The sequence below is a fragment of the Hippoglossus hippoglossus genome, chromosome 16 (genome assembly GCF_009819705.1).
Source record: "Hippoglossus hippoglossus isolate fHipHip1 chromosome 16, fHipHip1.pri, whole genome shotgun sequence".
Classification (NCBI taxonomy): Eukaryota; Metazoa; Chordata; class Actinopteri; order Pleuronectiformes; family Pleuronectidae; genus Hippoglossus; species Hippoglossus hippoglossus.
The window spans coordinates 13,927,140-13,952,775 of NC_047166.1; the positions used below are offsets into that span (position 1 = coordinate 13,927,140).

General features: G+C 40.9%; 2 protein-coding genes across 3 annotated transcripts; both read right to left on the reverse strand.

The window, feature by feature from the left end:
- Positions 1 to 1,507: 1,507 nt before the first annotated feature.
- On the reverse strand, positions 1,508 to 7,794 carry LOC117776435 (urokinase plasminogen activator surface receptor-like). 2 transcript variants are annotated; one of them, XM_034610349.1, is made up of 8 exons: positions 7,645 to 7,794; positions 7,111 to 7,230; positions 6,887 to 7,033; positions 6,077 to 6,187; positions 5,867 to 5,999; positions 2,651 to 2,664; positions 1,885 to 1,995; positions 1,508 to 1,807 (listed from the first exon to the last, which is right to left on the reverse strand). In XM_034610349.1, exons 1-8 carry the CDS (start codon positions 7,685 to 7,687, stop codon positions 1,605 to 1,607), a joined length of 882 nt encoding a protein of 293 aa, XP_034466240.1. In that variant the 5' UTR covers positions 7,688 to 7,794; the 3' UTR covers positions 1,508 to 1,604. The 2 variants fall into 2 exon arrangements, with proteins under 2 accessions (XP_034466240.1, XP_034466241.1); XM_034610350.1 differs by lacking the exons at positions 5,867 to 5,999; positions 6,077 to 6,187; positions 6,887 to 7,033; positions 7,111 to 7,230; positions 7,645 to 7,794 and adding exons at positions 2,875 to 2,994; positions 3,403 to 3,556 and having other exon boundaries at positions 2,651 to 2,797.
- A 1,160-nt stretch (positions 7,795 to 8,954) lies between these two features.
- smg9 (SMG9 nonsense mediated mRNA decay factor) lies at positions 8,955 to 24,330 on the reverse strand. The gene is made up of 13 exons (XM_034611359.1): positions 23,875 to 24,330; positions 23,718 to 23,792; positions 22,768 to 23,002; positions 22,528 to 22,625; positions 22,297 to 22,409; positions 21,441 to 21,552; positions 20,629 to 20,724; positions 20,405 to 20,490; positions 19,357 to 19,463; positions 19,163 to 19,270; positions 18,944 to 19,069; positions 18,708 to 18,852; positions 8,955 to 9,498 (listed from the first exon to the last, which is right to left on the reverse strand). Exons 1-13 carry the CDS (start codon positions 24,019 to 24,021, stop codon positions 9,420 to 9,422), a joined length of 1,527 nt encoding a protein of 508 aa, XP_034467250.1. The 5' UTR covers positions 24,022 to 24,330; the 3' UTR covers positions 8,955 to 9,419.
- Between the last annotated feature and the right edge of the window lie 1,306 nt (positions 24,331 to 25,636).

The following is a 25,636-nucleotide window of genomic DNA, read 5'->3' on the forward strand; positions in this document are numbered from 1 at the left end:
TCTTAAGTCATGATTTCTGTGTAGATGTCATCAGGCCGGGTCAGCCGGCGCCGCCCGTACACAGCATGACAGGTCCGCCCGTGCTCCTTTAAAATAGCGTAGTAATTTCCCCCTTTTTCCTTAACAAGGCGAATTGTTACACGGTGAAAGCTAACTGAGGGGCTTTTCCTTAGATGGCGCTGTTGAGCCATTTTGCCACACCCATTTCAAATTACTCCAGAATTCAAATACTTTTTAAGGTTTTGAATTTCCTGCAAACTTTGGTGAGAATTTGAGCATGGCTAGGCCCTGAAAAAGCCCCAAAAGGGAAATACAAATCCTTCGAAATACAATAGGGCCTCCCACCGGAGGTGCCCGGGCCCTAATAAATGGAATAAACCATTCAAACAATGAGGAACTCAAACAAGGAAAAAAGAAGGGAAGTAAACCCACAGTCCAATCAAACATTTAACATGTGACCCAAGCTAAAAGGGAGCCAAAAGCTCAGCCAAAACAGGCAAAACAGCGAAGGTAGGCAAAACAGCGAAGGTAGGCAAAATAGCGAAGGGAGGAAAATAGCGAAGGGAGGCAAAACAGCAGTGTTTCTGTCATCAATTACGGGCTGAGCAGACCTGGCCCACGGTTCCTGTCACACAAAACAGACCGAATTAATATTAACTTAAGGTTGAGTGATAGGAAGATGGAAACAAAATCGCCGTAAGGCGTACATACTGATCAGAATGCGTCCGTGCGGACACATGAGGAAGAGGAGAGCACCACGCTCACACACCAACAGTGGCCAGCGGGCATCACGAGCCGGTCACACCACACCTGAATCTACATATGGGCAAGATGACCGATATAATTGCGCATTGAATGGCTAACTTCTCATGCAAACAAGTGCAGCTAATGCTAACCTACCTGCACCGGTGAACGGAGGAGGAAGCAAACACTTATGATTGATAAGTAGATTTACCTGATTGTGAAATGAACATGAAGAGAGAGCAACCAAATCACAAACGACATTTACTTTGTTAAAATTCTTTGGATTTAATTAATTGGATTAATAAAATAAGCAACATAATAAATAAATAAATTCAAATAAATAATAATTAATTTTCTGTGGCTCATGGCATTGCTGTTTATACAAACTGACATTTATTGCCAACAAGTTTATGACTGAATCCCACTGAGGGCCCTTTCTGTACATGGGTTGGGACACTGCTGTGAGGTGTTAATCTCACAATAACACATTTAAAACTGAAAACATTGGGGATACCTTCAAACTCCAATACTTCCTGTAAACTAATAACCCCAGTTCTATAACTGAGTGTTTCTATTTTAGATGACAATGATGAAGGATTTGGAAATCTCAAAGAAAACACAAATATACTCTGGCAGAAAAGTGTTTATTTTTCTTTTTATTAAGAACATATACATTGATATCCCTGATATGTAAACATATTCAGGTTAACAATGACACTATGAACCATAACTCACATTCAGAACTTAACCTAATGATATTTTCTTGCTAAATTGATACTTTTTCATTCATCAGTTCAAAGTAAAGGAACGGGGTTGAAGCCCTATGAAGAAGAACAATTGAACAGTGATGCTGTTGTAAACTAAGAGAACATGACCCAAGCCATCAATGGTGCCACCAGGAGCAGGAGGCCAGCCCGTGTGCTGATGGCACTGTTGCAGTAGTTCCCCTGACAGCAGCTCACCTCTGCTCCAATGACTCCTGGCAACTGTGCAGTTTGTGAACTTGAGCACATCAGTTGGGAGGCACAGCCCTTCATGGTCATCTTTTCACCCCCGAGGGCCACTGAGAGAAGAAGAGTGGTGTTAGAGTGTGAGCTTCATGTTTTAACTTCTATAGAATCACCACTGTGGGCCTGTCACCTGTTGTTGTCATGCAGTAATCCTCATTCCCCTCGCAGTTTAGAGTTCCACTGCACGTCTGTCCGTCACAGTGGAAGCACTTTATACCATTGGGAGTTGATTTCTTGGGGTCTGTAACACAGAATGCATATTGTTTGTGTTCATTTTAGACAGTAGAGGGCGACACACGCACGCACACACACACGCACACACACACGCACACACACACACACACACACACACACACACACACACACACACACACACACACACACACACACACACACACACAGGGAATTGTGCCCTTGGGCTCCTCTATAGCAGATGGCCAGGTAGAGAAAAGTAATTTACCTCGTACTGGCTGGTCTTGGAATTTGAGATTTGTTTGTCTAACAGCTAATATAAACATATCTACTCATCTAATATCACATATGACGTATAATATCCACCCTAAACAAGGTTCTGATTCAGGTTCTGACAACATCAATCAGTATTAAGCATATTCACAATGTCAATGTTAGCTCAAGACATTAATAGAGAACCTCATATTATATAAAGCCTATACATAAAATGTAAAAAATTGGCATTGTTTAGCTGTTAAAATCACTTTTTTCTGTTTCTATTTGGACAACTGAAATATGGCCGCAGGAATCTGTGCTAACTTTTAATGCAGTCAAAGGGAGGATAGGGGTTTTTAAATTTTGAATAATTCTTGCACATGCAACTAAATGCAAGGTTTAAACAATGAAAAGCTCTCAAGAAACATCACAGAATACATTTAAGTTACCTGGGGCAGGTTGAGAGTTGCAGAGATCGGAGGTGCAACACTTGCTGGTAATGACCGTCCTGGTGATTCCAAAGTTGAGCGAGCCCTCAACACACTGCTCGGCCAAAGCACACATTTTCATGTTGATGTCGCTGACTTTCGAACCACCTGCAACGAAAGAGGAACTTCTAGTGAAGTGTGCCGCTATGTAATAATAAGGACAGTGCACCGCAAGAATACCATACCTGCAAATGTTAAGACTCTCAGCGCGGCACACTGAAAACCCTCGGATGGACATTCCATTGCTGCGTCTTTGCAGGATCCCAACCCATCAGGTAAACACTGATGACACTTTAAAGTGGAGGCTGAGGGAATGCATATGTCAGATTAGTTTGAAAAAATGCATCTTTTCTTATCAACAAGGGGTGGACAAAGAAATGCTAAGTCTAAACATTCACTCTAAAGTACATTCACCCTGAATTATAAGCACAGCAGCTCTGAAATTACCTTTTTTAAGTCAGACAGACAAGATAAGAGAAATTTATCTTCAATGAGGAACAAAGAGAAACAACAGAAACAAGTAAAAGTGACAATTAGTAACATTTCTCTGTGGGGCGTGAACATATTTGACGTTAAACACGTAACCTTAAATTACTCATTTCTTTGGCAGCATGTGTAAAGGCAAATTTGTTCACAGAAAATTACTGTCCTTCTTTCTTAAAGTTTTTTTTAAGATTTTAGAAAATCCGATCACAGAACAAATAAAAGCGTACCTTTCTGAAGAAGCACAATCCCAAAGATCAGGAGGAGAAGCATTTCGTGACAGTGAGGGACAAATGACTTGGATTTGAGTTGTGTCTGTTAGTAGTTCTCTTTAGAGGGAGTGGTCTTCTTCACTCTCACACAACTCCTTCACTCCCACTTTGATAACCGACTCTTTTTGTTTTCATGCTACAAAAACAACCTTATTGTGAGTAAACATTTACAATCAGGGTGTAGCTTGAAGCAGGTGAACAAGCTCTTTTATCATTCTTTAATAGCTTCTTTGTCGTGTTGAAGTTGGTTGCTTGTCAATACTTGAACAAGACTTTGGAAATGTGATCTCTCTGGTAAATGTATCACAAAAAAGTATTTATTTAGAAGCAATGAAAAAGGTACAGCATAGCTATGGGCACTCAATGCACAGCCTCAGCTTTTAGTCCGTAGCTCGGGGTGGCCAAGAGTCGCCCCGAACGGATGACAGGTGCAATATTTATAATAGTAGGTTGAAGGCGTGGTCCCAGCATCTTGGAACTGGAATCCACCAATGATGAGGAGCCGCTCCCAGGTTCGTCACTCCTTTGATAGTAGCTGGACAAATCTTCACATTCTGACAGTGTTAAGTTTTGTGTATTAAGAAAAAGCCTTTATCCGGCTGAAGCTTTGTGAGTCTTCAGTAGTTTTGCAGACACAGTGTTTTTGTTCATTGGAGTGTGAAACATTGTGTTTTTGTTTTATCGTCTGTATGTTCTGTGTGTGTAAGCATGCGTATTTATCAGACAAGACAACGCCTTTCCTATCTGGCCTTCAGAAGCTGGGGCAGCTTCTTGATTTCTTTCTAAGGCATAGGTCACAGTGTCTTAATGAGCACAGTGCATTCATGTATGTGTGATGTTGAATAAAGCTAAAGGAATACTGTAATATATATAAAGGTTTATGTATGAGAACAAGTTTAAGTACAGTGTATTGTATGCCACGGATTACAGTCCTAACACATAACAAAACATAAATTCTTTCTGTTAAGGTACAAACATGGTGCGTGTAAAATCGATCCTTTTCGGGGCTATAGTGTCTAATTATATTATTGAAATCCTAACACACTCTGGCAAAGAGATGGCGGGGTGGTGGGTGGGTGGTGGCTGTTAGGTTTTCTTTTCTGGAAAGTGAAAGTGTACTTCCCAAAACTGGTCTATCAACTGTTGGTTAACTATTAAAATGAAGATGTAAGTATCAGTATGTGACGCTATGCTCTGTCTTGTAAAATTATTTATCAAAGTTATGTTTGTGGACTGTGCAGATTAAGAACCACACAAATAATTGTTTAGCTGAAGTTTCTTTTTATTCATAAGTAGAGGAAAATAGCTAAGGGAGGCAAAACAGCAGTGTTTCTGTCATCAATTACGGGCTGAGCAGACCTGGCCCACGGTTCCTGTCACACAAAACGGACCGAATGAATATTAACTTAAGGTTGAGTGATAGGAAGATGGAAACAAAATCGCCGTAAGGCGTACATACTGATCAGAATGCGTCCGTGCGGACACATGAGGAAGAGGAGAGCACCACGCTCACACACCAACAGTGGCCAGCGGGCATCATGAGCCGGTCACACCACACGTGAATCTACATATGGGCAAGATGACCGATATAATTGTGCATTGAATGGCTAACTTCTCATGCAAACAAGTGCAGCTAATGCTAACCTACCTGCACCGGTGAACGGAGGAGGAAGCAAACACTTATGATTGATAAGTAGATTTACCTGATTGTGAAATGACCATGAAGAGAGAGCAACCAAATCACATACGACATTTACTTTGTTAAAATTCTTTGGATTTAATTAATTGGATTAATAAAATAAGCAACATGATAAATAAATAAATTCAAATAAATAATAATTAATTTTCTGTGGCTCATGGTATTGCTGTTTATACAAACTGACATTTATTGCCAACAAGTTTGTGACTGAATCCCACTGAGGGCCCTTTCTGTACATGTGTTGGGACACTGCTGTGAGGTGTTAATCTCACAATAACACATTTAAAACTGAAAACATTGGGGATACCTTCAAACTCCAATACTTCCTGTAAACTAATAACCCCAGTTCTATAACTGAGTGTCTCTATTTTAGATGACAATGATGAAGGATTTGGAAATCTCAAAGAAAACACAAATATACTCTGGCAGAAAAGTGTTTATTTTTCTTTTTATTAAGAACATATACATTGATATCTCTGATATGTAAACATATTCAGGTTAACAATGACACTATGAACCATAACTCACATTCAGAACTTAACCTAATGATATTTTCTTGCTAAATTGATACTTTTTCATTCATCAGTTCAAAGTAAAGGAACGGGGTTGAAGCCCTATGAAGAAGAACAGTTGAACAGTGATGCTGTTGTAAACTAAGAGAACATGACCCAAGCCATCAATGGTGCCACCAGGAGCAGGAGGCCAGCCCGTGTGCTGATGGCACTGTTGCAGTAGTTCCCCTGACAGCAGCTCAGCTCTGCTCCAATGGCTCCTGGCAACTGTGCAGTTTGTGAACTTGAGCACATCAGTTGGGAGGCACAGCCCTTCATGGTCATCTTTTCACCCCCGAGGGCCACTGAGAGAAGAAGAGTGGTGTTAGAGTGTGAGCTTCATGTTTTAACTTCTATAGAATCACCACTGTGGGCCTGTCACCTGTTGTTGTCATGCAGTAATCCTCATTCCCCTCGCAGTTTAGAGTTCCACTGCACGTCTGTCCGTCACAGCGGAAGCACTTTATACCATTGGGAGTTGATTTCTTGGGGTCTGTAACACAGAATGCATATTGTTTGTGTTCATTTTAGACAGTAGAGGGCGACACACGCACGCACACACGCACGCACGCACGCACACACACACACACACACACACACACACACACACACACACACACACACACACACACACACACACACACACACACACACACACACACACACACACACACACACACACACACACACACACACACACACACACACACACACACACACAGGGAATTGTGCCCTTGGGCTCCTCTATAGCAGATGGCCAGGTAGAGAAAAGTAATTTACCTCGTACTGGCTGGTCTTGGAATTTGAGATTTGTTTGTCTAACATCTAATATCACATATGACGTCTAATATCCGCAGTCACAAGGTTCTGATTCAGGTTCTGACAACATCAATCAGTATTAAGCATATTCACAATGTCAATGTTAGCTCAAGACATTAATAGAGAACCTCATATTACATAAAGCCTATACATAAAATGTAAAAAATTGGCATTGTTTAGCTGTTAAAGTCACTTTTTTCTGTTTCTATTTGGACAACTGAAATATGGCCGCAGCAATCTGTGCTAACTTTTAATGCAGTCAAAGGGAGGATAGGGGTTTTTAAATTTTGAATAATTCTTGCACATGCAACTAAATGCAAGGTTTAAACAATGAAAAGCTCTCAAGAAACATCACAGAATACATCTAAGTTACCTGGGGCAGGTTGAGAGTTGCAGAGTTCGGAGGTGCAACACTTGCTGGTAATGACCGTCCTGGTGACTCCAAGGTTGAGCGAGCCCTCAACACACTGCTCGGCCAAAACACACGTTTTCATGTTGATGTCGCTGACTTTCGAACCACCTGCAACGAAAGAGGAACTTCTAGTGAAGTGTGCCGCTATGTAATAATAAGGACAGTGCACCGCAAGAATACCATACCTGCAAATGTTAAGACTCTCAGCGCGGCACACTGAAAACCCTCGGATGGACATTCCATTGCTGCGTCTTTGCAGGATCCCGACAGATCAGGTAAACACTGATGACACTTTAAAGTGGAGGCTGAGGGAATGCATATGTCAGATTAGTTTGAAAAAATGTATCTTTTCTTATCAACAAGGGGTGGACAAAGAAATGTTAAGTCTAAACATTCACTCTAAAGTACATTCACCCTGAATTATAAGCACAGCAGCTCTGAAATTACCTTTTTTAAGTCAGACAGACAAGATAAGAGAAATTTATCTTCAATGAGGAACAAAGAGAAACAACAGAAACAAGTAAAAGTGACAATTAGTAACATTTCTCTGTGGGGCGTGAACATATTTGACGTTAAACACGTAACCTTAAATTACCCATTTCTTTGGCAGCATGTGTAAAGGCAAATTTGTTCACAGAAAATTACTGTCCTTCTTTCTTAAATTTCTTTTTAAGATTTTAGAACAAAAACAAAAAACCACAGAACAAATAAAAGCGTACCTTTCTGAAGAAGCACAATCCCAAAGATCAGGAGGAGAAGCATTTCGTGACAGTGAGGGACAAATGACTTGGATTTGAGTTATGTCTGTTAGTAGTTCTCTTTAGAGGGAGTGGTCTTCTTCACTCTCACACAACTCCTTCACTCCCACTTTGATAACCGACTCTTTTTGTTTTCATGCTACAAAAACACCCTTATTGTGAGTAAACATTTACAATCAGGGTGTAGCTTGAAGCAGGTGAACAAGCTCTTTTATCATTCTTTAATAGCTTCTTTGTCGTGTTGAAGTTGGTTGCTTGTCAATACTTGAACAAGACTTTGGAAATGTGATCTCTCCGGTAAATGTATCACAAAAAGCTCGAGAGAAGCCTCACAACTTATCACAAGAGATTAGTTCACCAACTCCCCTTTCAGGAGAAGCACACCACCAGGGACTTGGTTCATTTTACCCAATCCAAGCCTCGAAAATTGTTAATTTTCAAACATCACTCTGGCAAAGAGATGGCGGGGTGGTGGGTGGGTGGTGGCTGTTAGGTTTTCTTTTCTGGAAAGTGAAAGTGTACTTCCCAAAACTGGTCTATCAACTGTTGGTGCCCGGGCCCTAATAAATGGAATAAACCATTCAAACAATGAGGAACTCAAACAAGGACAAAAGAAGGGAAGTAACCCCACAGTCCACTCAAACATTTAACATGTGACCCAAGCTAAAAGGGAGCCAAAAGCTCAGCCAAAACAGGCAAAACAGCGAAGGGAGGCAAAACAGGGAAGGGAGGCAAAACAGCGAAGGGAGGAAAATAGCGAAGCGAGGCAAAACAGCAGTGTTTCTGTCATCAATTACGGGCTGAGCAGACCGTAATTGAGCTTTTACTGTCCTTCTTTCTTAAATTTCTTTTTAAGATTTTAGAAAACCCGATCACAGAACAAATAAAAGCGTACCTTTCTGAAGCACAATCCCAAAGATCAGGAGGAGAAGCATTTCGTGACAGTGAGGGACAAATGACTTGGATTTGAGTTATGTCAGGAGAAGCACACCACCAGGGACTTGTTTCATTTTACCCAATCCAAGCCTCGAAAATTGTTAATTTTCAAACATCACTCTGGCAAAGAGATGGCGGGGTGGTGGGTGGGTGGTGGCTGTTAGGTTTTCTTTTCTAGAAAGTGAAAGTGTACTTCCCAAAACTGGTCTATCAACTGTTGGTTAACTATTAAAATGAGGGTGTAAGTATCAGTATGTGACGCTATGCTCTGTCTTGTAAAATTATTTATCAAAGTTATGTTTGTGGACTGTGCAGATTAAGAACCACACAAATAATTGTTTAGCTGAAGTTTCTTTTTATTCATAAGTAACTGCCTATTACTCTCATAGTGATGTATTAAGGAAAATAAACAATTTACAGAGGGCTGTATATTTATCTCAGAAAACGTGTGCACTACCAATACATCAAAACTGCAGGTACAACATTGCAAATAAAGGCTTGCAAAAAAAATAGTACCACATCCTGCTTAGACATGTACAGACAATCCATTTTTGCTCTTCCACATGACATTTCTTGCGGGCAACTTTCTGACTCTCCGTGCATCAAGAGTCTGCAGATTGTATTTCCCACCAAAGTCTACAGAAGGCGCTGACTCTTCAACACTGACGAGCTTCTAGTTTCACTTCCTGAAGGGCCCGAACAATGGTCCCTACTTCAGGACCACATTTCTTTAAGTGACCTGAAACCTGGACATACGAGGATCCACCACGAATACATATAACAGCAGTTCAACCAAGGTGTTAGCAGAGCAGTCGACTGTATTCTGACAGCGCTGAGGACTTTTTCACCCCATCCCAGATACGGGCTGCATAGTGAAACCTGTAAAAACAGAAAACAATCACAAACAGCACAAGTCATACTCACAAAACAGGTTAGGTTAACAGTACCTTTGGTAGAGTAAGGAAAAATGCAATAATAAGACGTGTGTCACACCTAAATATACGTGTTGTAACACATCTACCTTGTAAACAGAGTAAAACAGTAAAACAACTGTGCTTTTGATTTACAGACTCTGGAAAACCTTCAGCAAGATCAGGATAACACCAACAGTACCAAGATCTGGCACGTGCACACATAGACATCAAAGGGGGCTTGAGCCCCTGCCCCTTTTCTTCCTTGAGAGAAAGTGCCCTTTTTCTGGGGTGCTTTAAAAACATTTTTTATTAATATTATAGTCCTGTTTGTGCACAGCTTCCCTGTCAAACTAATATATTGATTGAATAAACAATCAAAATATCAGGTCGGGAGATTAGACTATGTCGAGTTCCGGGACGCTGCTAAGGGGGGGCCAGGCGGCCTTTTAATCCTGTAATGGCAGATTTTGCATTTGTGTAATGTTTAATAGAAGAACAGATATGTATTTAGAAGAAGTAGATAACAAATGTGTTTTCTGTGACTTAACTACGGAAGTTGCAGAAGGAAGTGTTTATGGCCCCCACATGTGTGTCTTAGCAAATGCTTCACTGCAGGGGTTTTACTTAGTGTGTCTGATAGAGATGGGTGAGGGGAACTCTGCATTGTATACAGGACTCGGGTCTTTTGATGTTGTAAATGAAGATAGAGGATCTCTGAGACAGATTGTCTCACACCAGAGGTCACACCAGGGGTCTGGGACGGAGATCTGAGACAGGAACTCTGCCCAACCTGGTCAGACATCAAGAGACTGAAGAATACCTTTTGGCTCCTCGCAGGGAGGGGCTTCTGATTGTATAAGTGAAGTGATTCTCCTGTGCTCTGTGCTCATTCTATACACGTTACACTAGGTGGCTGTGTGGGGTGAGCCCACCTGCAGGTGTTAGAATTGAACTTTCCGAAAGACAATGTTATGTGTGTATTATTATACAATAGAGTATCATTATTAAACAAAAACTGCCACCACAATTTTGGCGTTGTCGGCAGGATCACTCGTGTGAGCAGACACTCTGGATCTCAACGCTGAGGAAAGTCTGGGACTCATACCTCAACAAATGAGGGCCGAATGCTTGAGAGCCAGGAGTGCACTCACTGAGGTGATCCAACGGACCTGGTTTGGCAAACAAGCATTGTCTTTCGGGTGAGTAAAATTAAAACGTTATGACTGTTGGGCCATGGTTTTGTGTGAAACCACACTTCGGCCTACATGTGCCATCAAAGCCTGAAGCAGCATGTCCCTCCAGGACTCCGTCTCCCAGGGGCCATTAAAAACCAGAGCAAGGAACTCAATGTCCCAGAGGGCATCAACTTCACACAGAGGGGTGGAAACCCCCCCCAGGGACACAGGTTTCAACTCCCATTGGTCACTCTGGACCCCATGACCTGTGAGGTCACCGGGCCAATATAAGCTAAGTTCTCCAGCTTCTCGATCTCCCCTTTCTACACTCCCTCCAAGGAGAGAAGGCTGTCGAGCCAGTTCCTGCCTCTTCCTACAATCCTTCTACAGGAGGGAAGGCTGTGGAGCCTCTTCTCCAGCTCACATCTTCTCTTCCCATCCAACTCTTCGAGAGGAGCACAAAGGTGCAGCTTCCAGCTCATCTTACCAAGGAAACCTCTTCGCACTCCAATCTCTGCCAACCCTTCAAGCAGCGACTCGATGTCCTGCTGTAAGAACTTCAAACAGCAACTGAACTCAACCGAAACCAGCAAGACGACACAAAACTGCGAACTGCACAGCAACTTCCTTTTTCCCCTTTCCACGGACTGGTAACACAACTGGGCTTAATAATTATACTAGGCTAAGCAAGACTGTTTATTCGATTCTGTGTGAGGTTTATAAGTTTGATTTGTGGTGTTGTGATATTTTGGGTACAAGTTATTGAGAAAGTAATGTTAGTCTGTTATGCTCTTCACAGTCTGTCGTTGCATCCAATCTAGTAACTTCCTCTAATTTGGCACACACACAGACACACGCATAACTCTTCACCTCATTAGCTCTACAGGTCGTAAACATTCCAATAGGTGGGGGACGGGTGTTATCTCTTTGGCCAGCCACCATCTTGAAAGCACGCTGACTCACACAGACACACACACATGTATACACACATACCTATCTTTGTTTAGCAATTAGACCGTTAGTAATTTTTGTTTTTATACTTTATTATATTCATAATAAATGTTTTTCTTTCACAAATGTTTTTCCATTAATGTTGCATAAGTGAATTTCGCCAACCTCTACACTGTCAAGAACCCCATATCTTTCAACTTAGCTAACTATCTATATGGTAATTTTGGTTATAGTTATTAATTTAATTGTTAATCAGTTCCAAATTTGTAGTTAGAACCTTTATGAGACTTAATCAATAAATTGGCTATCTTTTCCCTTCCTTTGAAGGGTGGTGCCCCGAGGTAACTTTAATCAATTAGTTATTATTTAATATTAATAATAAAATATTAATATTTAATATTTTTATCTTGATAACCAAATTTATTGAATGCCGAAAGGCACACCATTTTATGGTATCACGTTTGATGCATTATGGCACAACATGACCTTTAGGAAAAGGTCCAATGTTATGATCTTTAGGAAAAGATCCACAAAAAAGAGATTCACTCATTCATTGTATTGAGGGACAGACGTGTCTGCACGGCTAGGTTTTTGGGAAATCGGTGTAGGATCCATGAAGCTTCCTTGTTTCGATCTTTAGGAAAAGGTCAAAATAGATTATAAATAAGATTGGGCTCTGATGTCGGGCTCATGATTAGTAGTTATTATTAATATATAGTAATATTATTATTTTGCAATAGAGGTGTAGCTGGGACGGAAGGACCAAGGCCAAGTCTGGATCGTCTCAGTACAGCAATCTGTTGAAAATCTGATAATTCCAGTACATGTTATACCTGCATGTGTGGTGCTAAAGAGAAGTGTGGCTATGAGATTTCTCTAAGGCATTATATCAGGCAGAGTATTTAAAATGTATTAAGGAATCAAAAACTTAGGAACAATAATTGAGAAATTTGCCAAGTGATCAGGAATTACAAGAGGTAATTACAATTGACAACATTATATTGGAGATGGTTTTTATTGTTCCTTACAAAAGCATTTTGGTGTTGGTTGAAGGTTTAAGGTTACTAACACTAAAACACTAATAAACTAAAACTTAACAAATTTTGTTGATGGATATGTGTGACTGTGAAAGAAGAAACATGTAGAATTTGATGAAACTAAACTGAGTATTTAAGCTGAGGATTTCAGCTGAGAAAGCAGAGGAGAAAAGAAAAAGAGAGGAATCTGAGAATCCTCGAACTGGAGAAAAAAAGGTGAGTATATGTTTAAATATATTTAGGGTATAATTGGGTTTTTAAAGGCTAATAGTAAAAGGAAAAATAAACAACCTCATAACAAATCTTAAAATATTTTTTTTAAGAGATAGAAACGATTTGGTTAAAAAATTAAATTAAGAGACTTTTAAGTTCTTTTCCCATATAAGCAGAACTTTATTTTCCAAATTTCGTATTCTGCTGAACAGAGCAGAGTTAAATTTATAAAATAAGAGTCGGGTTCACAATTGCTGAGACAACCTATTTGAGAAAATAGGTTTAAAAATAGAGAGGATGACTGTGTCTTTTCCGAGCATGGGAAGTTTGAGTTTAAATTATCTTTGGTAACTCAAAACTAAACTGCGCGTGAAAAGAGAAATAAAAAGAATAAGAACGAAGTAGAGAGGACAAAGAAAAAGGAAAAATGAATGTAGGGATATTTGTGCTGGATTGAAGAGTGTATGGATGTTGTTTAACTGAAGTGAATATGCAGGAACTGAAATAATCTCCAGTCTCAGTGTCTCCGACTAGATTCTGATCTGGACTCAGCTCCACCAAGAGCATTTGGCAAGAGAATGCCCTGGGAAGCAGCTCACACAGTGCGATTGATTAGCGGTGAGCTGGGGACAGTGAAGGAATTCATCTGGTGCGGACGCTGAGATGGAGAGAGAGAGTTTCAAGCACGTCACTATAGTAAGAACACGGTTACACACACACCATGTGAATTAATGTTAGACATAGAACAGATGATTAAGATTGCTATTGACCATTGTGAGCTTAATCAGAAGATCAGTAGAGAGAGGCCTACTGTACTTTATGCTAAATATTTTCACAATGATGTGTATAAACTAATGCCCGAACACACAAATCACAGTGAGTGGTAGAAACATCACATATATTTGTAGATTCAGGAACCGGAATCAGTTAATAAATGTGAAGAGTGTGATATTACTCCTAAAATGAATGTTGGATATCTCATAATGATTGGAGCAACAGGTACAACAGTGATAGAGAGATGCACTGTACAATTGCTATTTTTTCATGATGTGGTTGAAGGGGATTTTTTAAGATTCATTTTTGTTGTCACCACACTGCCTGATAAATCTTAGGGGTAAAGATTTGATGTGTTCATTGAGTAGTATGTTAAATTTTAAACACCGCAGGGCATTAGAGGTAACTGGAGTCAAAATAACATCTGCATTTGTTAGATAGAGAAAGGGGGATTTGACACTAGCATATCAATGGGAGGTCTAGACTCTTTTCTACTCTCTGGAAGTAACACCCTCTTGCGAAAGGCAGAGGCAGAGAGACTTCAGACAAATGTGAACATAGATGTTATTTACTCAGAGAAGCGAACTATTAAGTAAGAGCAAACTAAGTTTAAGAAGGTTGTAGAGGATGTTAATTAAAGAAAGGATAAAGTAAGTTGGTTGTATTGAGATAGTAAACACTGTGTTGTCTTAGTAGTTTTGATAGACTCATTGGCTAAAGATTTGTTAAAATATCAACTTTTGATTATAATACTACTGGAGGGGAAAAGACATTTAAATATATTTTAAAAGAGGGTTAAAGGTTAATCGCAAACGATTTTCCATAGTGATAAATGAAATTAGAGGAGTGTTGAACTCATTCCTGAATGTTGTAAATCTTTTGATAAAATGTATTAAGATTTTTAGTTTTGGTGTAAACATTAATGATATTCCTGAGTTGAAACAGGTACCGTCATGTTTGTGGACCGGGCACAAATATGTTTTGGGTCTGATCAAGGGATAAGACCCAACTAGACAAGAATATCTGAATCCTCGTATGGAATATGTAAAGATCGTCTGTTAACACACTACTTTTTTTCCTGTAAGGAAAAACAAAGGAAGCAGAGCTTCAAACAATGTCTTAGAGCTGCAACAACTGCTGAGAGAGCTGTGATATTTGATGTGTGATATGTGACGCTGTGATATATGACTTTACTGGTGCCAATATGCTGATAGGATGATTTTGCTTGAGCAAAATACCTCCCACCTTTTAACAACCAGGTGGCTCAGATATGGGACAGTATTGCCTTAGGTGATAGACATCACTATTTAGAGAGGCAATGTTTTTAACTATGCGACTCTCTTCCCTACATCAGTAGGGATAGCCACATGATTGCGTAGCAGTTTTTCTTAACTAAAAAAGATTAGATCAGATTTAAAAGATAACCAGCTAATTATGCAGAGGTGATAGTTGTTTGGTGATAAGTTCAGCATCAAAGGATGCAGCAACTGAGATAACCAAGTGGGTTTACGACTGTGTGATACAATAGAGGCTAAACCACTCCCATCACACTATTGTGCATTGACTGAAGAATGCAAATATGCTAGGGACAAGAGTGTTAAGATCAACACTGATAGCAGGTTTGCATGGGGGTGGCATGTGATTTTGTGAGTTGATTGAATAGGAGATTCATGAACCTATTTCACTTCACACTTTCATCTGTGTGCTGATAGATGCTGTGTTATCATGCAGACTGTATGCAGTCTGCAAATGAGTGCATATTAAAGATTTTTAATTATTAACTTAATGTAGGTTATAGGAGCTATAAACAAGGGTCAATCGCAATTAAATAATTTTTTTAAGAATACAGATTTAATTTAATAAGTTTAAGGAGTAAACTGTTTGGTGGATAACAGTTTGTTTGGTGACTGACAGACTTTTGATGTGGGTCGCATGGATGATATTGTTTAACCTATGTATGTTTCTTCATTAGTTTGAATTGACACATGACTGTAGTCAGTGTGTCAAAAGGGAGGAATATAGATATAGATGTATTGGGTGTACAAAAACAACACTCTAAACAATACTCAATAAAACTTTTTTTATCTGAGTCGTGTAATTGAATTACAATTAAAATAGGTAAAGAAATCCAGATTCCACAAAGTGAACAATCCACCACCAAACAAACAGTTTGATCATTTATAGAGGGATTTGATAAAGATTAAATTGAATTGAGTAAGTTAGATAAATAAATAAATAAATACTGTATTGTTCTTGTTGACATGTATGCTATGCAAGTAGAAGCTTTCCCCACATCTAGACAGGATTCTTCAGCAGTGGCGCAGACACTGCTCGGAGAACCCATTCCACGTTGGGAAATTCCAAAAAAATGTCCACTGATAATGGTACACCATTTGTAAGCACAGCTTTAAGGATGCTGGTGAGTATGGGTATCGACACGAGGCAACATCGTGCCTATCATCCCGCCAGTGGCGGGCAGTGGAAAGAAACAAACAGTGGAAGGAGACAACAGCACATTGAAAAACGAACTGGTAGATATTGTGTAAACCTGTCCCCTGTACCCTTTAAAATCCACAGGCAGGTGATGGACTCCCTACCGAAATCCATAGACAGGGAAACTGCATGATCTGAGACCAGGAGACTGGATTGTGGTGAAGGACGTGAGGAGGAAACCAGGAGAGCACGTCGATGGAACAAGTGCAAACCAAGTGCCTCTCACCACACAGACGGAAGTGAAGGTCAACCTGGAGACGTGCAAGCCATTGAAGGAGGATTTCCGGAGCACGAGTGGATTCTACAGGACGGAGCGTGCGTTGTGTCAGTGTGCGAGCCTTCAGCCTTCAATTGTTTCGTGTTTGCAAGCAAGGAGAGGTGTGGAAATGATTAGGGCCACACGTCTCTAATCTCAAGAAGAGGCAACACTTTGAAGAGGGGGTTGGCGAAGGGCACTGCTGATACAATAGCGCCAAAGGGGGAAAACAACGACACCTGATGGGACGACTAGGATGCAGTTCGAGGGAAAAGATGGTTTCCCTGTTCATGAACACCGTCATCGTCGTCCTGCCACCAATAATATGGCATGTGAAACCTTGGCAGGAAGAAAAACACGAAATATAACCTGAGCATCAAAGTCAGAACAAAAGGAGAACTCATGTTTGACTTCCCTGATGAACTGACAAAGCCTGGAGAATGCATGGTTTGAGACCCAAGCTCATTTACAGATTCAACTCATTGTGTGTAATCAAGAGATAAGAGTTCCACAGTGTGAGTGTCTCCAGATGAAAGGTTTTGGAGGACTTGCCCCAGGGGGGAGCACTGTGAAGAACACACACAAACAGATGAGTTTGCTCTGGAGATGGAAGATTAACATCTTTAGAGGGGGGCTGGGTTTTCAACTCTTTCTCCCACTATCTAGAGTCAGGAATGACTCTGCATCACAGGATGGCTTTGAGAAAAGATGCTAGCCAAGAAGGTGTTTGTCACATAATCAGGACGAATTGTGGCACATACACAGTGAACATTTTTGACAATATGATGCATATCGTTTCAAATTTTAAATGACCTATTGTCCAGAGAAATAACAAGGACACTCAGATTCCTGAAGGGCGGAATTGATGGTCACGCCTACTTTTGAATGATTGCAAATTATGTTATTGAAGTTTTTTGAAACCTATTTGGATTTTCATGTGTGTACTAGTGTTGTTGAACTGTTGTATTGTCTTTTGAGTTTAAGACTATGGTTATTTCCTTAATCAAGTCTATGATTGGACGATATGTTCAACTTCCTGAAACTCATCTATCCTGGATGCTTCCCTTTCAGGATGATGAGATGGTATAAAGATGTATAAAGGATATTGAGCCTTTTAGGCTCAAAGGGGGAATTGTAATGGCAGATTTTGCATTTGTGTAATGTTTAATAGAAGAACAGATATGTATTTAGAAGAAGTAGATAACAAATGTGTTTTCTGTGACTTAACTACGGAAGTTGCAGAAGGAAGTGTTTATGACCCCCACATGTGTGTCTTAGCAAATGCTTAACTGCAGGGGTTTTACTTAGTGTGTCTGATAGAGATGGGTGAGGGGAACTCTGCATTGTATACAGGACTGGGGTCTTTTGATGTTGTAAATGAAGATAGAGGATCTCTGAGACAGATTGTCTCACACCAGAAGTCACACCAGGGGTCTGGGACGGAGATCTGAGACAGGAACTCTGCCCAACCTGGTCAGACATCAAGAGACTGAAGAATACCTTTTGGCTCCTCGCAGGGAGGGGCTTCTGATTGTATAAGTGAAGTGATTCTCCTGTGCTCTGTGCTCATTCTATACACGTTACACTAGGTGGTTGTGTGGGGTGAGCCCACCTGCAGGTGTTAGAATTGAACTTTCCGAGAGATAATGTTATGTGTGTATTATTATACAATAGAGTATCATTATTAAACAAAAACTGCCACCACAATCGAATCCAATTGAATGAATGTCAAATCAGTGTGGAGAGCACTGACCACTGTCACACACTTACTGTTGTAATCTCTCATTTTTGAATTGAAAACCTTATTTTGTAAATAACAGCACAATTGTAATAATAGTAACAGTCTATAATACATTTTTAAGCACTTTCAAAATAAATATTTTTCCGACTGATTTTATTAATATTATATTAACTGATGAAAAAGCAGCCATGTGCAGTAATATAGGAAATTGTGGATGTGATACATTGAAATGCATCGAGATGCATTGTTGTGCATTCGAATCGTTGACTGCTGAATCGTAATGGAATCGTGATCCTAGTGAAGGTGCACTAGTGAGCACACAGTCATCACAGTCCTGTCAGACAGGCAGCACCTCCCACCTCCCAGCTCCTGTTCCAGTTGTGGTGTTCTTTCTTTGCACAAAATAAACCTGAACTATAACTACACTAAACTTTAAAAAAGAGGGCGGTGGAAACGAGATATTGAAAAGTTGCGACAGGCATTACAATTGTGGAGGTAGATGAATGAAGAGCATATAAAGGAAAGTGTGTTTACCAGTTCTTCTCTGTTAGGATGGTGTGGGACAGCTGACAGCGGGGCATGGTCAGTACTTGGCTGCGAAGTTTAGAAACCATGGTGGAGAAAGAGGGGTGTCCTCTGTAGCCCGGGAGCAGGGAAAAGAGCGGGTATGTTCCCGGCCCTAAACATGGAACCATGATTAATTCACACGTTACACAATGTACAGGAGGACAACTGAGTTCTTTCTTATGTGACAATAAAGTCTTTATGACCTGCTTTAGTCAGATTTTCCTCCCCATCATTCTCCTGCACAGGAAGCAGGAACATGTTGACCTCAGGTGACAGATAGTCCGCTCCCAGGCCAGGGAAGATGTTGCAGTCGAGCATGGACAATGTACCTTAGGACAAACCACATATTATAGAATGAGTATGGATTGAGTGTAGGTTCGGCATGTTTGTAGAGGCAATTTAGGGTTTATTAAACATGGTACCTTTGTATTTGAGATGGGAGTGGGCCATTAATTTATCCACCGCCATATGCATGTTCTTCAGATTCCTTGGGCAGAAATCATCCCGCTTGGCCTTATTCTGAAGGAACACTGTTTGAACAAGAACAGGTTTTCAGTTTAAGAGCATTGAACCTGGTTGGTGTGTGAGACTGTGTTTGTCTTTTTGCCTAACAAACCTATATGAGGATAGTACTCTGCTCCATCATCATTGCCTGAAGAGCCAGCGCTGTCATGGCTTGCAGACGGAGTGGAAGGCTTCAGCATCTCAGCGGTCTGAAGAAACCTATCGACAAACATAACAGTAAACTTCCTGTGTGGTACCAACATCTGCAAACCAGGACTGGGTAATTGTTCGGGATTTCAGTGTGATCATCTCTGTGGAGGAGATGTAATAGGGGAGGGTATCAACGTCCCCCCTCGTCACCAATCGTGTTTGGGATTTCCATGAACAGCTTCTGAAAACCACAGCTGTGGTGTGGCCCCCGGTTTGAGGGCCTCCAAAATTCCTCTCTGGTATTTGTAGATTTATAATTCTGTTAGCTTCATCAGACTGTGTTTGCAGTGCAGTGCGGCTTGGATGAGGGTCAGCATCTCAAAATCTGAGGCCACGGTTCTCTGCCAGAGAACTGGCAGAGAACTGAAGGTCTTCTACGCACGTCCAGACAACTCCGACAGTTATGACCCAACCCTCGCCCCAGATCCTGCTGTATTGTTTAACTCATTTGACCTGGGAATGCCTTGGGATTCCCCCAGGAAGAGGTGGAGAATGTTGCCCAGGAACTTCTTTTGTTGAACTGCAACCCTACCCCAGATAAGCAGCAGGAAATTAAAGGATGGAAAACTGATGGAAGGGCTATGCTCTGCTGACACAGAAAACTAAATACTTGATAAATCTAAATACTTCATCACTTGGCTGTAAAAAAAACAAAATTGGTCTGGCCATAACACAGTTCTCCTCACGGATTTTCAGGACACTCACTTGTTTTCGACAGGTCTGGCTTTTGGAGGCATTTGTTGTTTACAAGACCAACACAACGCATTACATTATTGAGCTCATGAAAAAAGCAGAACACAAATATCCTCTCAAGATCCAAGATGAAATACTCAACATTCCTGTGGGATGAGGGAACATGTTATTGTCAGAGTCGTGCAGAGAGCTACCCTGTCCTTGCGAATGTGGTAATTGGTATAACACAGATCCAAATCCAATAAACAAGTAGGTACCTGTAGAGGTTTAAGTCGGTGAACCAGTCTTGAACCACAATGATCACATGGCAAACAGTGAACAGGAAGGCAGCGATCTGAAGAGACTGTAAAGATATTATAGTGAGCATTAATGTGGTTACATGTGACTGTGTGTGTACAGAATTAAATTGACCATTAAACCGTTTGACAGGGAACAATAGCTTATGTTTTCATGAAGCGCCCTCTGCAGGCTGCTCACTGACCTGCATCTCAACGTATGTGTGAGGGAGGTTGTACTCTGGGGGCAGCTTCCGGTCGTTGTTGATGAGGTGGTCCAGAATAGATGGACTGAGCATTGGCTGAAGAATCAAACAAACAAACCAACAAACAAGGCATTTAAACACATCTTGATGCTCCAGTGCTCATCAATCTACAGACGGATTATTTTACAGTCTAGAGGCTCATTTATGCTGCTTTTACAAATGAAAAGAGATGTGTCGGTTTCAAATGACGTAATCATCACTGCCTATATGCTTCCATGCGTCCTACGCTTGATAAGCAATACATCCACTAGAGGACAGCGCAGAGTCGAGAGTTTCCAACAACATGGCGACGGTGGAGGAGGTTGTGATACTATACCACTTAAGAAAGAGGTAAAAGCGTCTGAAGTAGGCGGGTGAAGAAACAGCATATAAACGCCTGTAGTTTCTTTCCAACTCTTAAAGTCCCTCCTCAAAAAGCTTTGCCATTGTTGACATTTCTTCTTCAGGTTTCATGGACGTCTTGATTGATTGATTGGCTACACTTCCGCCCACAATTTTCGTTGGCACTGTTCAATTTTGTCTGTTTCATCCATATCCATAAAAGACGTAGAGGATGTCCACAAATATGAATGGAATGCACACAGAGACCGGACAGAAGGCTCCAACCTTTTGCGAAGTGTATCTTCTCTCTATTCTAAGGTGACATTTCTATTTACACAGTTCACCACCTGTGGACATTATGACAGCGAATTAAAGATACTGCAGAAAAAGACATAGAAACACACTCTGTATCTTCAATACTTTATTCTTACCTGTGTATCCAAGAAGATGACTCTCTCCTGAGTGATGAAGAAGTCAATCCCTGTGCTCTGGTTCCCTCCTCTTTCCTTGATTTCTTGAGTCTGGGCTCTGAATACATAACTCCTGTGCAAACACATATTCAATCCAAACACACAGTATCAGTAATTAATCTGTCTCTTACTGAGGGTGCAAGTCACAGACCCTGAAACATGGGAGATTGAATTCTCATACTGTCAAATCAGTTCATTACAGAGTCACACTTTTTCAAGGTTGTTTTGTTTACAAACCAAAATAACATGATTGGGTAAAACACCTCAAGACTATACAGCAGCAGGTGGGTCCACTGTGTGGTCAGAAAGAGTACTGCTACTTTTTATGCACGGATATAAAATACAAAATGATAAAGGGAAGAAAACGGGTAATGGAATGGGTACACTTCTAATTGAGAATTAAGAAATCAAAAAACTAAATATATTACATTCTTCTGTTATTCTCCTTTGTTGACCTATCCTTGCCCTGGTCAAAGCATTTAACTATGTCAGATTGAGGTGTTTTATTCTGCCGGCAGTACAAAGCAAGTAAGAGCTGTAAAAAAAAGTTCAAAGTTACATAGTTTTCTCCTTCATACAAGAGGTCATTTTCTGTAATTACAGGAAAGTCTCATCCTCAATTTCTGCAATTTTATCTTTAAGACATTGAATCCTTTTTGCCCCAGTATTTTACATATGTTTTATAAATGTTTTCACTTTCACTTTTGAAAGTGCAAATTTTGATTTAATTATGGCTATATAATTAACAGATATCATTCACGTGTTACTGAGCAGTTTACAAGCTTGAGCTTATTGTTGGCGTTTTGGACAACATTACCGTTGATCTTCCTCAGGGGTGTTGGCAGATAACAGTGACATGACTGTAGATTTCCCAGTTCCCTGAAGGCCAATGACTCCCACCACCAACATATCTGTCTGGTCCCTCAGATACTGCAACGCATCACAACAAAAAGCAACTTCCTCTGAGTAAAAACAGTACAGTGGGTACAATGTATTCAATTATTTAATACAATGGCTCCACAATCAACTAAATTCATTAAATACTCACCTCCATGGCACTGTCACACCAGTTCATCTGATCATCCACGAGCTTAATGCTGTGCTTCATCTTCTCTGGAGGGAGGAGTTTGGACTGGCCAACCATGGCTGAATGTTATTTTAAAAAAAGATCAAGATTTACAAAAGTTGCCCTTACTGAGCTCATTCAAGAAGAGTATTTGTAAGCATTACGGCAAAATTTGTAATTTACAATTTCGGTTGTTCCTTGTTGAAATCTACAATAACTCACGGTCCACAGCGCTGCTGGATGCAGAAGCACCCATTCCTCGGTTTTGGATCTGGTATACAGGCTGAGTAGGTCGCTGCCCTTCTCTCTCTATCTTGGAGGGCCCGGGGCCAGAGGGCTGAGCTGCCGCCTCTGGAGGGGTCCCCGTCTTTGTTCCATCATCCCTGGCTTTCATCAGCATGATTGGCTTCTCCAGGACCGGAGTTCCGCTGACAGATGTATTCGCCAGTGGCTTGGCCTTGAAAAAGATCCATTTAACAGCACAAGTCAATGAATCACATGAGTGGAGAGGTAGCAGAGATGAACATAAATCATACTTTATGTGCTCTTTACCTCCACAGAGGAGGTTATGTTTTCATCAGTGTTTGTTTGTTTGTTTGTCAGTTAACAGCATAACCCAATAACAACATAATAGATCACCATGAAACTTGGTGGAAGGGTGCAGTATGGGTCAGGGAAGAACCCTCTAAATGTAGGCGTGGATCTGGATCAGTGGGCGGATCCAGGCATTATTTTTCACATTCCTTGTTTTTTTTATGTTGTTTGTTAGTTTTTTTTTTTATGTTTTCACCAATTTCACCAAGGAATGATTCTTGGATCTTGATGAAAAATCCAGGCACATATAGGGGATTGATATCTGTGAGTGTGTACTGTTGGTACAAGTTCTTCTGAGAGCACATCTAGTTTGTTATGGCAATGTGAGTGCAGTCCTAAATTCTACAAAGAACTGTGCCATCAACCTCCAAATAACTTAATGTAAATGTAACTGCAGTCAAATTCAATAACATAAAGTCTGATCATGTGCTGCAGTCTTATGCGCACTTTTACTTTCTGGCCAGTCTGACTTCCCTGAGAGCAAAGTGCTACTTAGATCCACCAAGCAACACAGTGCTGTTTATGTTCAATAAAGAATATTGCAATCAGGGTTTAGAGTGTGACACCAGCCAACGTACCCTTTCCCCGGGGGGCTTGGCAAGAATGATGGGGGTCTTCTGGATGAGTGGACCCGGAGGATCCTCACTCCCATCCTGAGCAGACACGTGAAAGTTACTACCCAGTCACACATGCAGTGTCAACAACCCAGACTCCATTAGCGAGTGTTTGTGTTACCCTTCTTTCTCTCGGTTGGAATTCTCTGTCCCGGCTCGGACCGGACAGGTTTTGCCCCGGGGTTCCGACGTCTCTCTCTCCGCGGCGGCGCCTCCTCCTGCGCCCCTGCCCGTACATCCCGGGCTGACTGTGGCCGGACTCGGACATGTCGTCTCCCCGCTGCTGTGAACAGAGAGCTAGCAAAGCACTGGTAAGCAGAGGCGATCTAAAGGTTGTTTGATTTGACTTATATCTACTCTCAACTATGAGTCCTGACACACTATTCTCATTAACGCCAAACGTTATCTAGTAGTGGCACCGGAGAAGATCTAACACAAGTACATGCATTACGTTGGCTAAAGCTTTTTGTTGGTGCGCTTGTTTTGCAACTCGATCTCAACCGTTAAGTTACTTCTTTGGAGCGGTTGCTCGATATTAACGGGCTCCACCCGCTTGAAATGACAACTTGCTACTAATCAAACGCATCTTGTCCGTCTGTTAAATTGTGTCGTTCTAAAACATCGGAACGATTTAGTTCCGGCTCCCACCTGGTCCCAACACTTCAGGGACCATTTAAGTTGCATGTGTTGATTAACAGTCCGCCGTGGCTTTTCGTTTTATTGGAAATACATTCATAATAATCACAATAATCTTAAACTAGGAACGGCTCCTGTTTTTCGTGTATACAATATTTTGAGATGTGGGCGTCTCTTCCGGTTCTAACCGGAAATGGAGGATCTCGGTGTGCGGACGCCATCGATGTTGACGGGGAAATGCACCGAAATTAGATAATTCTGTTATTCTAATCAAGTGAATCATAACTTTACTATTGTCCCCATCACGGTTAAACGTGCTGGAGACAGACATGTGTTGATGGAGGCTGTTCATTTCTCCTAAAGTCTGTTTGTTTGACATTGTCAAACAAGTCAACATTAGCTGTTAGCAGTTTGTATAGTTTTGGTATCGTAAAGTAAATTACCTGGACTCGGTCTCCTTCTCGTTTGGAGGAGTTTGGTTGTTTTACCGGCGTTGTGAGCTGAAGGCTGCGGGGCTATGTTGCACTTTCTGTGGGCAGAGGTGAGTAATTTCCCCGTGTAGCTTAAAGTGTAATGTGTTGTTACGTGGCTAACTTCTTACATATAAACATTGGGCTTTTAGGTAACTAGCTACAAGTGGGAAACCAGCCATTGTTAAAGGTTTCGTGCTTCAGACTGAAGCAGATTGTGTTTGGTCATGTGAAGACAGGAAGTTAACCACAGTAAAGAGCTGCTACTGTTGCTGAAACTCAAAAACTTTGAATTAAAATGTTATAGCAAAGGTAAAAGACTGAAACAACTGCAGTTACAATAACATCACAGCCATGCTAGCATCGTTGTGATGCTACACTATGGTACTCTGCGTGTTTGAGCTAAATGCTAACATGCGATGGTAAGTTGGAAACTTTGGTTAGCCTATTAGCATGCTAACCTTTGCTAGCTATCACAAAATAAAAATGTGGTCGTGATTTGTGCAGCTATTTAGACAAAAATCATGAATGCTAAAGTGGATGTTTGTGAGTTGTTTCATGCCAATCTGGTTGTTGGGATATTTCAAGTAAAGCTACAAGTCTTTATAATACAAAATTGCATGGCAATCGATCACATGGTTGCTGCATTTCAGAAAATAATATCGCAGTTTGCTCACTCAAATGAATTAGGATACAAACTTATTAGCTTTGTCTGTGGTCAGAATCATTTCAGTATCATTTTCTGGGTAAAGATCCCATTTATTAATAGCGTTTTGC